General features: G+C 36.1%; 2 protein-coding genes across 2 annotated transcripts in view; one reads left to right on the top strand and one right to left on the bottom strand.

The window, feature by feature from the left end:
* The window catches only part of LOC136825463 (tectonin beta-propeller repeat-containing protein 2), a 17,027-nt gene extending 1,472 nt beyond the window's left edge, over positions 1–15,555 (bottom strand). Inside the window, exons 1-14 of the mRNA XM_067081975.1 lie at positions 15,185–15,555; positions 13,489–13,722; positions 12,131–12,266; positions 10,347–11,563; positions 8,990–9,119; positions 6,376–7,628; positions 6,031–6,161; positions 4,726–4,915; positions 4,141–4,276; positions 3,260–3,399; positions 2,152–2,311; positions 1,326–1,501; positions 932–1,077; positions 211–332 (exon numbers count right to left, since the gene is read on the bottom strand). Coding sequence (XP_066938076.1) covers positions 211–332; positions 932–1,077; positions 1,326–1,501; positions 2,152–2,311; positions 3,260–3,399; positions 4,141–4,276; positions 4,726–4,915; positions 6,031–6,161; positions 6,376–7,628; positions 8,990–9,119; positions 10,347–11,563; positions 12,131–12,266; positions 13,489–13,704 — 4,153 coding nt within the window. The 5' untranslated portion in view covers positions 13,705–13,722; positions 15,185–15,555. The remainder of the gene's footprint in view (positions 1–210; positions 333–931; positions 1,078–1,325; positions 1,502–2,151; positions 2,312–3,259; positions 3,400–4,140; positions 4,277–4,725; positions 4,916–6,030; positions 6,162–6,375; positions 7,629–8,989; positions 9,120–10,346; positions 11,564–12,130; positions 12,267–13,488; positions 13,723–15,184) is intronic.
* The window catches only part of GPHR (golgi pH regulator), a 139,981-nt gene that overhangs the window by 106,504 nt on the left and 17,426 nt on the right, over positions 1–16,051 (top strand). The window lies entirely within an intron of this gene.

The raw sequence follows: 16,051 nt of genomic DNA, 5'->3' as shown, positions 1-16,051 counted from the left end.
GGGAGAATTATCAACAAACTCTGACATGGTAATAATCCTTTTAAAATGCTTTTCATTAAAACTGTAAAATGTCAAGTATTTCTGGAAACTTGATGATGTAGAACAAGAGGATAAGATACAGTTAAGTTCACTATTATTGTAAAATTTCTATAACCATGTTTCACATTAACTGTATTTAACCAAAAAATAAATTAAAAATGAAACTATTACCTGAAATTTTAGTAAGATTTCCAGGTATCTTATCCCATGTGTCCCCAATGTAGTTGATTTCTGTCACTCCAGTGCGCTTGAAAATTTCACCATTAATCGTCAATGCATAAACTTCATTTTCACTGGAAAAAAAAAATAAGCAATATATAAATACTGGTCAAATCATGGCACTTAACTAAGATGGAAAAAAACTCAACCAGCAAATGTTCTGTAAGTACAGTACAAAGGTTTGTCAAAAGCATTTCACGACAAGATGAAAAGCCAGTACTTTATGTTTATGTTACGGATTTATTATTAATAAAACGCCTTACTAATGACAGTATTAGCTGGGAGCCAAGGTACATACTGCATACTGTAATCTGCCTTACTGTCAAAAGTCAAGACCACGACAGAAACAGATTTGAGCCTAAGATAATCAATCTAAAATACAATTTGTGCAGTGCTAAAATGAATGAAATTTACACACATCATTGGTAACTATCTCAAGATTAGCTACAGAATACAATTAAGAAATACGACTTGTGAAATATTATGAAGCCTCTAAATTTATGGAGATAATACTGTATGTCCAGAAGGAAAGCATTAGATGAATATTTCTAGGCATTCAGACAGATGAACAATATTTTCTCATGCAGTCAAGATTAAGCTCGTGTTTCCTAATACTCCATTGTTAGATATTTTAACTTTATCCACTGAAAAATTTGCATGATAAGTAGCATACCTAATGGATAACTGAAGAGCCAATAGTCCTGGAACTAAAACCCATGAAATTCCAATTGGTATCTCTGGAAATATAGCCTCTCTCACATAAACACGATGACTAGAATCAAGTCCCCACACCATGTGTGTTTTCATCCCCACATATACCTGAAAAAAATCATCTAAAAAATACTTGGAATATACAAAAATATAATTTTAATGACCGTAATGACATGCAAATTAGCATTACTGCAATAATTAAAATTAATCACACTGCCAAAAGATTCATTCTTAACAAGCACAAATATCTAATTTTTATGTCTCTTCCATTTTCCGTAGTGAGATATTACACTATAATGTCAATTCATATACAATTAAAGCCAAAGCACACCCAACAAATCTTGAATGTACAATACCTTTGTAAATATTGCATTTCCTTTTAGAGGCGTTGCATCAACCTGGATCCAGGCTGGTGGTAGAGATTCAAGAGGGGGAGGAGTAAGGGGGCCCTGACGCATGTACACACCCCCACGAGTATCTACTCCCCAGACAACCTCTGTGCCACATGACAGATGGCACAGATGGACATCACCTGGAAATTAAAATTTGACATTACTGTCACATGATTCAGATATTTTTCTACCATTGTGAAATATTGTTCTGTTTGGATGTCAACAGCCTCCTGGAATCTATCTTTTCACGTAACTAATCAAAGGGGTCTTTTCATTTTTCATGTCGATCACCATTATGATTCAAACTCACTGTACAATACACTGTTTGGCCATCCTCAGCCAGGTCTACTTGAAGTGCCACACTGACATACTGGCCAATACCAAAAGTCTTTCTTTCCTTTCATTCTATTGCTGATGCTCATTAGTTTAGGATAGGCTGTAGTACTGTACTGGGGTATTCCCAATTTCACTGGACTGGTATATGGAAATTTGTGTTTGTTAACTTACATTTATTTATTTCCTTCTCTCCATCATTTCCTTCTCTCTTTCATATGTTAGTTTTCTGTTATGTGAAAGCTTGCTGATGACCTGTTTGCCTTGGTCTATAAATTTTTGCTCCTTTTGAATAATAATAGTAATTACATGGCACTAGCATTACAATACCAGCTAATATTAAATAAACTGCGTCCTATAACTTCTGAATCTCAGTGATTTCTTTCCAGAATCTGACATGTCAAAACTTAAGTGAATAAGAACGTCAAAATATATACTGTATATATTATTAACTTACTGATCTGGTGCAAGTCGAGCTGTTCCCATCGTGTCCCTAACAGCGACTTTGCAGACAACCCAACTCTTATGTATATATCACCAGTAGCTGTTACCACCCACATGGCTTCAGGACGCTGGCTTACACTAGCTATGCATTCATTATTTACAAGTTCTAAAGGCTGAAAAGTAAAGGTCCAAAATGATTGTTTATTATGTATCCAGAAAAAAAGTATTGAGTAAAAAAAACCATATGAAGCTTACTTTATGTAAATTTTCTCTTAAGCTATATAATATGGCTAAGATTTCACGAGTCAATTTATGCAACAATAATAAAGTTATTTTACCATCATTAACCACTACAAAGAGCCTAACAGTTTCCCAGTTTCATATCAAAAGTCCCAGGGACAGGAGAGTACAAGATTTGGAAAACTGAAACTAGGTGCATAACAAACCTATTTTGGTTGTGACTGGGAATGAAATTATAGTATATTTAATTCATTTACAATGATATTCAACATGATGCAAAGAATTTGTAGCCAGAATACTGAATTTATAAGAAACTGTGGTGTAAATAAAAAAAACTTTAATCTAAGCACAGGGAAAAATAGGTGAAGCAATAATGGCCAGTTTTATTAATGAAAGGGCTATGGTATTTATATTTCAGTACATCGTATCTACGAGTTTTTTAAAGAGGCTCTTGCAGATTTATCTCAAATTGATTTCTTGCACAAAATTATTTTTAAAACAAAACTAATCTCCTCTCTCTCTTAACATAATGGTAACATCTTGCTTCATTAAACAATTTTGAAAGAAAAATGAATGCTCTTCATTGGGTATGAACATAAATTTCTCCTCTAAAGCAGTACACACTGAGTCATTTACTAAAGAACAAAGTAAAAATCCTCATTAGCTTGGAAGATATAAAATATGCTGCTACAAGACTCTTATCATTCTTATGTCAATACAAAAAATGAGAAACTTCAGCATTTAATCCCCTTTATGGAAGTCTCTAAGAAATATTAGTTAGTCTGAATCAAGGGTTTTTGGCTACTGACATTTAACCAAATATTTCTACAGGCTTGAGGGAAATCTACTAAAACTCTCAAGTAAGATTTGCCCCTACTTACCACTGAGCTTTTGGTGTTGGGATTTACAACGAAGAGCTTTCCATCAGGAGATAGACAACTTATAGCACCATGGTCAATGTAGATACCTTCAGCACAGATTGTTGACCATGTATCACTGCTGAATGTATTCCATACATGGCCTGAATTTGAAAAAAATTAAACTGAACTTTGACAATGTAAGAGATGGTATCAGTAATTTTTATTCCAAAACAGTAACACAAAGCTAAACATTTTCACTAACATTACAGCACAATAAATTTCAGTCTATAAATAGTGTACAGTATTTCAAAATAATGTAAAAACCAAACATTACATGTCAGAATTTAAGACTGATCACAGATTGCACTTGCATCAAAAATTAACCAAACAGTTCACCAAGGCTGTTACAACAGCAACAGTCATTATGACTAAAATGAATGTTTATTAAGGTTGCCACTGCAGCCAGAGCTTAGACGTCATTATGATTATCATCACAGTATATTATTATTACTATCCAACTTAGCAGTCTATTATCATGAAGATGGTAAGGAAGTAATCGCCCTGCTTTGGTCAGAGTCACAGGAACTGAATGCTGTGGTTTGGAAAGGGGGAAGTGAGATTCAAGATACAGTGATACACTGGTGTCAGCTGGTACTGTGCTCCTCTTCAGTCCACATGAGACAAACGTGGTTGCAATCAGAAACTTTCCAGTGACAAAATTTTATGTTTATGAATGGTCAGTAGTAAGGTGTTCATTTCTAAGCTGGCAAACATCATAGATATGTGATCTAAATTTTGAATATCTTAAACTCTCATGTTTCAATACATGAAGGCTTACTAATCTAAATACTAAAAACTAGGGTAAAAAATATTCAAAATAAATATAGTATAAATTAACAAACCTTGCCATTCATTTTCATGGAGGAATGCACAGTTTGATCCAGTCTCTGTCAACCACAATCCCTCATGAGAAGCTCTTAGCATTACATTACTTGGATCTTCTGAACCTTGTTCCACCATGTAATCACTCGTAGTCACCTACAAAAAACAACATAAATTATAATTTAGAAGCAAATTATACACACTATGCACATCCACTGCATAAAAATTTAAAGCTCCAGCCTATCTAAACATGCTGATATTTTATAAACTTTCACAAAGTCAAGAATTCCAAACAAAGTGCTTTGCTTAGAGGTATTATAAATAAACTACTATTACCTCCTAAACTTCAGGGGAATGGTATTTATGGGATTGCACTATCCCTGTCACCCAAGCTACATGGCTTTAATGCCTTCTACTTTTCAGCCATCCAACAAGCCTCTTTCTACCTAGCTATCCAACTTCCTCAACTTAACTTGTTCCAATCTCAGCCTCTAATTTGAGAACAAATCCTTCAGGCATGCTTATAATCTACAAATATGACGTAATGATCAGACACGGCTTCATTTCATGATAATAAGCTCCTCAACAAAATAAGCTTTAATTACCTGCCACCATTTTAAATCTCGCCCTTGAGGATATTCTGCACAAACTCCCAGACGGAAAAAGATGTTTCCATCTGCATCGACAATCCAGCCCCAGTGTCCTGGTCCCAGTGCCACATCTTTCAGGGAGGCACAAGATGTCTTCATCATACCCCAAGCATGACCAATCTGGGAGATCAAACTCATACCAATTCTGTGGACAAAAGAACATCGTATATGTGATAGAAATCTTCAATCCTTTTTCAGCTGCACAAGATAAGAAATTCAAATCAAAGTTTTTGCACAAACAAACTTACCCTAGATGTTGTAAATCAATGCAATAACTGTTAAACTGAAGATAACGTAATGAAAACCGACACTTCCAAAACACAAAAAAATGAAAAATTAAACAAATTTGTATTTTTCTCAACATACAAATCTGCAACATCATGTGATTAGGAGTATCCTTAACTGTGCATGCACAGGTGGCTATGATAAGACTCACTTTGAAGAGTAGCACTAGCTACTTAATGGTATTCTGGGATGAATGAGAGCAAAACCATGTTTGGATTGCCCAGTTACACAAAGTATAGCAGATATATCTCTCAGGACTTATTTTATTCAGTGGGTATGTTTTAATCCCAGAGGATGTTTTTGGTGTGACTGGGTTTTTGAGTCCAAGGATATCAGGCTTTATTATTAAGCCATCTTGATTATGTTTAACATTAACAGATACACACACTGTATATTTTCTGTTGTGCGTGATATAAAATAAAATACAGTACAAGGGTACTGCATCTCCTGTACTTATTTTTGCGTCGAGTACTTATAATCTTTGGGGTATAAATCTGTTGCGTGTGCTACTACTATACCAACTATTTAAGCCTTAACAATTGTGTGTCATTATTTCATTTCCATTTTCACATCTATTATAAATTAATATTTTTCCTAACATAAAGATGGGTATTAGGGTCACTCTATTTTATGACTGGTGTTTATTTCTTACCATGGTAAAGTATTACAGTACAGGCAGTCCCCGTTTATCAGCGATATGGTTTTACGGCGTTTGTCTAGCAACGATGATAACTGTATTTTTGTCGCCAATTGACAGTTATCTCTGCTGATTCATGCTTGACAGCAGCGCCAATTTTTGGTAATCATCACGCCGCCATTAACAGAACCCCCGCCGATAACCGGGGACTGCCTGTACTGTACTAAGATATCAAAATACTGTATCACATACTAAGAAGAGAATATTATTGCATCATCATGATAGCTGCATTGAAGGATTTAAAAACTAAGGAAAAGTAGGATAAATGTTCTACATACCTGAATACAACCTGCCCTTTGTCAGTGAGACCCCAAACTACTTTTGCATAACTGACAACTTTGATTAATCGGAAGTCCTCACAAGATACAGTGCTTGGTCCTTTGCCTCCCGCAGTTGGTAACACACACACCTGATAGAAATTGTCATTTCATTAAACAAAATATACACTTATGGAAGAACATATGATGAAAAATCAGCAATACCTGCAAGTTTTAATATGTCTCCTAATGATAACTCTAGAACCTGAACATTTTAAGATTCATTTCAACTTATTTTTGCAAGTGCACCTTTTGAAATTTTTATCGAAAAAGTTATGAGGAAATAATTAATTACCCAAAACATACCTGGTAATCTCCTCTGATATACCATGTAAGTTCTTCATCTACACTTAACTGCAATACATTTCTTGCTGCAAGAGTCATTTTTGCTGTTGGTAAGGCATCTAAGCTTGGTATCTGAACTGTGTAAGCATTTGTTCCATACAGAACCCACATAACAGACCCACTTGGGGACTGTGCTATGTGAGTAGCTCTGGCTGCCAATTTATATTTTTTCCAGCTACTATCTGAGCTGGTTTGTTTACAGAAGAGACAACCGTAACTGTCCAGAAATGCTACCATTTTTTCAGATACACTAAAACTTATCACATTACTTGGAAGTTTATGCTTGACCCAGCCACCAGGCATTTCCTCTTGGTCATACTGATGAGAATCATGTGCCAAAGAATACGACCAACTAATGTCAGCAATCTCTGAAGAGTCGGTCACAATAAACATAGCACTGGATTCGTTCAGGTACGGATCTTGCCCCTCAGTGGACGGTATTCTGTTGCCTGGCAGGGAAACTAAACTGCTGCCTGAGGGAGGGCCATAGCTTAGGCAGCTCAAACGATCTTCACTGAAATTGCTTCCCAGACGTTCACACCCATCGTTACTTGCCAAAGAACAATTGCCTGAGTTACTCTCATTTGAACTTTCTTTCTTTTCAGAGGCTGTCTCTGCAACACTTTCAGACGATGTAAAAGTGGCATTGTTACGATAATATTGTTCTAAAAAGTCATTAGAGGCACTATCAGGCAAAGGGCTCTGTTCTTTCAGAGTACTCGGTGTTGAACACCCCGTACTCTCCAAACTGTGTTCTCTATCAAATGTGACATGACTTGCATCATCACTTTTTTTCTCGTCCAGGGACTTGGCGTCATGGTCCATTTTCAAACAACTGAGATCAAGAATTTCTGCTAGTAAACTTTCCTTTTTCTCTATATCACTTTTAAAGTCTTCATAAGTCCTTGTGTCAACATTCTGTGGATCAAAGTCACTGATACCCTCAAACTGACAATGCTCTCCTTTTGTACCATAACCTCCCTCATCTGCTACATCTGATCTGTCTGACAGAAAACCCTCGTCTGTTTTGTAATTCAACTGCCTGCTAACTTCCTCTAAAAGTTCATTTCCAGGGCTGCTCTTCTCTGTAGAGGTAGAGCTCTGGGGAGTGGCACAGGATGGGGAAGAGGATGTCGAGACATTGCTGTTCAGTACATTTAAATCACCATGTTTGTGCTTAGTGTTGGTATCCACATTCATTGGAGATGATGTTTCTGAAAGACAAACTCCAAATCACTGAGAATACTGCTCAGGACTCTTAAAATAGCTATGCTAAAACACGAGTAAAAAGAACACAGCTTAGTCAAAATGACAAAAAAAAATTTTTATAGCTCACAACAAATTTTTTCCATACAAACCATTAATTCATATATAAGCCTGTTTGTGTCCCATGACGGTCCTCAAGTTTAAATGTCTGATTTACCAGGATACTAATCTACACTAAACTCTCTGAAGCAGTTTTGGATTATTATAATTCTTTAATAATTCCAATTTTCACTTAGGCTAATGACCATGTTTATTAGTGACAAGTGGACTCGACTCAATGTCAGACATATATATATAATTTGTGTGTTTGTCACCAACATGAAATGTAATTTTACCGGTACTTGCCGTGTTATTTCTCTCAAGTGATTGATTTTAGCGACTATCCATTCTACCCACACATACTTTAGTACAATGCGTATTTGCATCAGTAAAATAAGTAAACTAATATCATTATCACTAACAAATATAATAAATGCAATATCATTATTTGAAACTCTGAACTATCCTTTGTTAGGCAAATAAACGGAGATAGACACCATCCATCATCTTACAAAAACTATAAGAAAATTATGAACTTACTAACAAAATTATGAACTTACAGTTTATAAAATTTTATATAAATTTTTTACTTTCTTCTGTTTTGACATCCACTGTGGGGCTTCAAAATATTAATCAAGATAAGAAATCCAAATACTGTCCCACAACACCAAACTCAATGAGAAAAAAGCTAATCATAAATTTGCATCTGTTTTCAGATCCATGTTGCCTCCTTTCAGCAATAACTTTGCCCTGTTAGAGGAGCAATAACATAAGCATTCAGAAACATAGTATAAAAAGTATTACAGGCAGTCCCCGGTTTACGAAGGGGGTTCCGTTTTTATGCCGCGACGTAAACCGAAAATCGTAAAAATTCCTAAGAAAACCTTACTTTTAATGCTTTGGGTGTATTGAAAATGATGTAAACTGCATTTTTATTGAGTTTTTCATCAAAAAACCTCCAAATTTTGATTATTCTGCCATTTTGGAGCCATATTTCTTCCATCGGATCAGCGTACGACGCGTCGTAACCCTGGAACATGCGTCGTAAACCGGGAAATAATTTCTGATGAATATATTTGAAAAGCGTCGTAACCTCGGAACGTCATAAGCCGGACCCGTCGTAAACCGGGGACTGCCTGTATATATTTTAAAATTACATACCCATTAAGTTTTTGATAAATGCACAAAATGATGCAATTACCCATATTCCTTCAAATACTACTGTATCTCTAGCAACAGATTTAGAGAAGCAATACCCTTTGAGGCCTACCATGCTTTTTCTTTGTTTTTTTCTTGATTTTGTCCCGCATTACTAATGGTTCCAGGTCACTGCCCTCTTGTGCTACTATTTGGGCACTTGTAACCACTTCTTCAAACTCTGGTTGCTGTGGTAGTTTATTCTGAAATAAACACAATAAATTTCATTAATACAGTAAACTATTATTAAATATAAAAACAAAAGATATTTACTATCCATCATGATAAAAATAGTTATAGTACTCAATCATTTACCAACAAAACTAACTCTTGGATACAACTGATAACAAAGTCATATACACTAGATAAAAAAAAAAGGAACTGAAAAACTGTAAAATAAAACAAAACATCATCCGAAAATTTCTGATGTCAGACTTGAACACTTATAAATGCCATATAATAAAGAAGACCCAATGCCATATAATAAAGACCCACTAGTTAAGGACCAACCTCCCCATAAGTAATATGAAGATTAATAAACTTAAAATTTATCTGAAAGCAATGCAATATAGGCACTGCATATCAAGGAAACCAGTTTCATAAAATTTCCGTGGATGTAAAGGTAACTAGGGAATCACATGTAACTAGTTAACAAACATCATTAAATCCCCGGTCCATATGGATTAAAACATCAAGTAGAGCAAATCCATCTAAGAGGGGAGGAATTTGTCTACTAACCTGAAAGTGCGCTTTATCAAATTGTGGTTAGCTTGGTTGGCACCTTAATCTACTACAGTGAACCCCCGTATTTGTGGGGATTGCGTCCCCCCCCCCCCCCCGCAAATAGCTAAAATCCGCGAATACTCAAAACCCCTCTAAAAACACTTAGAATTGCCCATTTTGATAGTTTAAACACAGAAAAACCCTGTAAAAATGCATATGCCTGAGTATTTTAATAGTTTTATCATGAAAAGTGCATTTGTTCATGAAAATTATATGAAAATACAGTAATTAGTGAATATTTCTCAGTGAAAAATACCGCGAATGGGTGAATTTTCCGCGAATGATGGCTAATGGCTAAATATGTTCCACAGAGAAACCTGCGAATGCGAGAGTCCGCGAATCATGAGAACGCGAATACGGGGGGTTTACTGTATTATTATTATCTTCCTGACAAAAGGTTCTGTTAACTACATATGAAAAATGAAGTACTGTAGAAACAATGTAGACAGAGTGAATTCCAGATACATTACGGAAAAACGTTGAGATCTAGAAAAATGTCGTAGCTGCTGCCAATCTCCTTCAAGTTTGGAATATATGAGGATTGGTTTTCTCAATGCCATTGCAATATAAAAAACATTAAATTATTGAATATTGTGTATACTCAAACCCTTGCAATAAAACTCAGCAAAAGTACTGCATGTACTTACAGGCACTGTTACATTATCCACAGGTGGTGTTAATCCAAATGTCTTCACAAGGGATGGCGTTGGAAGGATTGATGGTAAAAAATTACTAACAGACTGAACCATCCTGGGAGGGATTAAACCTGGAGAATAAGACCTCTGCTGTGGATCCGAAATAAGACCTGATGAAGATGATCTTTGATGACCATGTTCTCTGCCATCAGATATATTGGTGAATGTTGGGGATTTATGGAATGATTTACTCATAGGATTTTCCTCACTTGGCTTAACTTCAGTATCGTGGTACAGGCTTGTTATATTCTGCCCAGACACAATGGTGGGCTTCGCATGTTCTGTGACTTTAGCTGCTACTGTACTCCCGATACGAGCTATCTGACCAAGTATATCAGAGCCCTGTGAAACTATGCGAGACTTGAGCTCTTTTAAATTCTCAGACTCCAGAAAGGCACTAGGACCTGGTATGACTGGTTTCCTTTCTCCAATATCTGGAGGCTCTATGCTTAGGCAGGTAATATGCCGTGACCCATCAAGAATATATATCTCTTGTTCTGAAACAGCTATATCAATAATACGACCTAACTGACCTGAGTAATTACAGATTTTAGAGTGTTCTAAATCTGCTATTAACAGCCAGTGTGGGTTATATGCAACCAAGTAAGATTTAATGGTGCTGAGAATTCCAAAAGAATAATATTCTCCTTTTCTTGGTTTCTCAGAGAGTGGTTCAAGCAAGTGGATCTGCCCATCACCTGGTAGGTCTTTGATAATGTGAGTCTGCTGAACTTCACCTTCATTATTGGAAGACCACACTCTCATACCAGGTCTTGCAGCATAGAGCACACTACTAGCCAGTTGTGCTGGAGGTGACCACAGACACCCAAACATTCCCTGCTTACGTGGCTTCTTGCCAACCTGTCGTAACGAACAGTCACTCAGATTATATATTACTGTTCTTTCCAGAGTGGCAATAGCCAGAAGCTTATTGGTGTAAGACAGCTGTATGATGGTGTTGCTCTCCTTCAGCAGTTCCTTGGGTGTGCACTCCATTGTTTGGTAATTAATGTCTATTTGAGAAACTATGCCTTGGGCATCCCCACAGAAGAGTAGCATCCCGTTACGGCTCCACGTCAAGCTTGTTATTCTTGAACGGTGACAGTTCCCAACAGTGAAGCGCTTTATGACAGGTTCAGGCACAATCATGCCTCTAAAGTCCCGTGGATCTGGAACAAGCAACAGAAAAACAAAAATGAATGTCAAAACTTACTGTACATAAGGATGCAGTTCTTAAGTTTCTTTTGACTGAAATTATCATTCTTAATGTGAAGGAAACAAGATTGTGAATTCAGTGAGAAATGTAATTCCTTATACAAAAACAACAAACAAAAATCAACATAACGCATATGGTATTAGATGTAAATTTTAAGATATCTTCAGTAAGGGGAAAAACATTTGGCACTGTAGTTGCTTTTTTTTACTGGAAAAAATATGCTCATGCAACATACAAAAATCTCATGTGACCATCATCAAGGGGGTCTTGCTCTCAAGTAAGGTACAGTACTGTAAATTACTTGAAAACCAGTGGTTAATGGGACACTTTCTAATCGGCAAATTACCGAATTTGAACTAGTTTATTTTTTTCTCAATTATCTTTAACAGTCATACCAAAAACCCATCAAACTAGATATTCAAAACTGTTAACAAGCTTTACATATCTAAATATTTCTGCTCAAAATGGCTTTTGTAACATATCTAAATATTTCTGACATATAAAATGCAAATCACATCACCTGATGAAGTAGATGCTGGTCTGCTAGGCACTCGTGGAAGCTGGAATATAGTAATGGTACCCTCCAGAGACCCAGCTGCGATCATTTCATCCACTGTACTTACAGTCTCAACTTTGGTTATTGGTGACAGAGGATTCTAGAGGGAAAAAAAAAAAAAAAAAATGAATAAAATAAAATCTGATATATATGATTTGGCATACTGGAGTTTTAAATATTGATATTTACTGATTCATTAAACACAAGTGATTCCTAATCACTTCAAGTTGTGTCACAAGAGAACTTGTGTATATGCATCATTTTGCATCTTGCCACCAAACTTTTTACGAAGTATCAAATACTGTGCTACCATTTTTCATATCTGTGTACAACTGAAGCTGTGTATGTGCCTTATAGTGATAACATCACGGCAAGAACTTAGCATAGATAACTCAATTTCTGTTACCATTTTAGGCTACTTTTTTATGCCATTTTTAGGAAATCATTCAATCAGTTATTGGCTACTTGTTCAAAAGTTCGGCTGCCTTTTGCTAAGAGATGCCAAAAACATTTTCATGTGACATCATCTTTACAAACTGGGGCCAAAAAGGATTTGTTCCTAGATGAGGTGAAGTGAAAACTGGGCCAAGAGAAAGTCGATTTAGTTGGACTGACCGAGGAAAGGGTACACAGGAAACAGAGGAAAAGTAAAAGATAAAAGGAAAGCAGAGCACCTGGAAGCCAAAGGTCAACTACAAAGAACCCTTATTTGTGTTTAAAGTGGGCTGCTTAAGGGCAATCTAAGTTCAAAACTATCAAAATTCCATCAGTGCAGAAATCCCAACATGTACACACTTTCACTTCCTTATATGCCTTAAAGACTAAGAAAGGGAACTGAACTTCGCAAGAGATTATGACAATTTAGGCAAAGAAAAATGAACTTCACTGTGTAAATTATAATTTATCAATATTTTTCTTTTGCTGTGATATGTTCTGCAGCTGCCGATGCAATAACAGTGCTTCCTGTCACAGGCTTCACTGCATAATGTTAATCCAGGAATTTTTACATTCTAATTGAGGTCCAAAATGGATAAAGTGTACTCCATTCACACTATTTCTATATTATGGGTGCCAGTTTAAGTACAAATTGCCAAAATAGTTTGTAACTATATAACACCCGCATTTACATTATCTTTGCACTAAAATGTTTTACAGGGGAAACTAACGTAAATGTATCGATGTCTATATTTACAATCTAAGCATGACACATACTTTTATTCTTTCAGGTTCTTTTCTCTGCTGAAACAAGTTATATCTCCCATGATAATTTGATTTTTACGATTAAGTACTGTACCACATATATATATATAAATATAGCTTACCTCACATTTTAGCCTCATCAGGCTGGGTGTTGGCAGGTGTGCCAAGTACACCAGGCCAACATTAGTGCCTAAGATTAGGTGTTTCGGTAAGCTTGCAATACAAGTAATCTCCAGATTAGCTGTATCAACTCCCTGCTGAAAGTGTTGGGGCAACTGGTCTAATACTCCACTCAGGGAGACCCATTCCCGCCACTGCTCACTGTTCCCTGTTGCCATGGTTCAGTCATTCAGTCCCTGGAAATAAAAATTGTAAAGCACCTATACACCAATATCTAATACTTTAGTCACTTACAAGACATGTATATGAGTATAATTCAAAATATGATTTTTTGACAAATTTCATGGCAACTAGGCCACCAAATAGACTATCCAAAAATGGTCATTGCCATGTGATATGACTAAGAGAGTACTATTCTCAGATAGCCCTAATTTCATGGCATGTTTGAGTAAATATAATGTGAAGTACTGTATGTCCTATACAAGCATTACATTTGCACTGAGTAAGCATTGGTGTCAGCTAAGATTTGTCTAGCATAGCCTACATAATCTGGAACAACTGAACTAAGTTGTTTTCAAAAAAAAAAAAAAAAAAATTTTACTTTTCCTGATTTGTGTCAAGTTAGTTCTACTTTTATGCACAAGCAAAATAAATTCACTTAAAATTCTTCAGAAACCTGAAACTTTCAGTAAATTTCCTCCTATATGGTACTTAATATTTTTACATTCCACTTGGAGTATATTTCAATTAGATTATAACACAAAGCCTAATACTTTTTGCCATAATTAGACGAGTAAAATACTGTCGTCAGTTAATTGAATAAATAAGATAATTTTCTGCTGTCTACAGGTAGCCTACACTAGCCTATAAACTTGAATTCTAAGGAAGAGCTCTACACAGAAATATTGTTTATTAATGAAATTTTTTACTGCATGATATAGAAAAGGGTGTACAAGATGCAGTACAGGTGAGATAACTTGAAAAATTTACCTAAATATGAGAAATTCACTGTCTTTTGTTTACTTTTTTTTATGCAGAAAAGCTCTCTAGGACACCATGTGTAGTACCAGCCCCTCGGGGATTAATGTAAAACCATAAACGACAGTAAATTTCCCAAATTATTTTGGTAAATTTCTCGTGATCTCATCTGTACTGCATCATCTGTAACCCTTTCTATATTGTTCTGTAAGAAAAATTAAATTAATAAACAATATCTACATGTGGAACTCTTCTGTAGAAATAAATTACCGAGTTGAATGAGTTCTTGACCTGCTGCACTAATGCTCCAACATTCTACAAATGCTGAAACTGGAGACTACTACCATGGCCCACTGGTTTGGTAACTACTAGTTTACTTGCAAAATGGGCACTGTGTTTAGTGTCAGCCTCTTGACAATGAATGTAAAAACAAACCAAAAACATTAAATAGCATATCAAACATAAACAAAAATATAGACCAAACAAAAAGCAGTAAAAATTCTGGTAAGTGGGATGCAGGAACCAGGCCGCAGCAGCAGTGGTCTTCAGTTACCCTACAAATTACCTTACTAAAGGCAGTGGTTCAGCTTAGGCTATACTGCACCGAGGGTTAAGGTAGTCTAGGCTACCTTACAGAGCAAAGAGCTAGGCTAGAGTGCATCTGGCAGCACAAAACACCAATGAGGGCTAGTGAACGTCAACAGTTACTTTGTGTTTTACCTGGAAACACAGAAGAGAAAGCATGTCAGGGCTGCCTCTAGTTTCGGGAAACCTTTGAATAAGAACGAGACGGACTTGGGCTAGCCCTCTGCCCAGGCTGCGTTTCTTCTGGTCCCAGAGCAGACCAGCAGTCTGACAGATCGGTCAGAACTTAGGGAAGAAAAATCTACATTATTCTCTCCTCTTTCAAGGAATTTGAGGCTGTATTCTGAGCACCAGCTGAATTTACAAGTGACGCACGGACACGTCGCAGACAGAGGCAGCAAATTCCTCAACAGGCAGCAGTAGTTCTCCTGAGGATGTTGTGGTTTATCAGCTGATCGATGGATGCTGAACTAACGGTCTTTCGACGCCTGTTGCCTCTTGTATACAAAGTACAAGTTTTCCTGGAAGTGGTGATTCTCATCTGTAAAGTTTTTTTTTTAAGATATTTCTGATGGTCTAGCGAAATAAAGTTGATTTTCTCAGCTGTAACGTTTAATTTTTGCCGTTTTTTTTAAATATTTATGATGGTCTAGCAAAATGAAGTTACTATTCTCATCTGGAACGTTTAATTTCTTCCGTTGTTTTAGGAATATATATCACGGTCTAGCTAAACGAAGGTGATTTTCTCATCTGTAATATTCAGTTTTTGCATTTTTATATAATTATGATGGTCCAGCAAAATGAACTTACTTAGATCAGATCTTCAAAATAGGGTACGTAACGTCTCAAGACTTGTGACTTAGCGTCGTGACATTCTCTTATTTTAATGCCAATATGGTACCACCAGTTTCCAGCGTATTGGAAACTTGTATATGTATTTATAAAATGTGCATTATGACGTCATCCTTACCAACATTGTTTCATTTTGAAGACCTGCCTTCC

This window comes from Macrobrachium rosenbergii, chromosome 1, assembly GCF_040412425.1.
Source record: "Macrobrachium rosenbergii isolate ZJJX-2024 chromosome 1, ASM4041242v1, whole genome shotgun sequence".
Taxonomy (NCBI): Eukaryota; Metazoa; Arthropoda; class Malacostraca; order Decapoda; family Palaemonidae; genus Macrobrachium; species Macrobrachium rosenbergii.
Note: the sequence above shows the minus strand (reverse complement) of the source record. Positions and strands in the feature narration are given on the sequence as shown.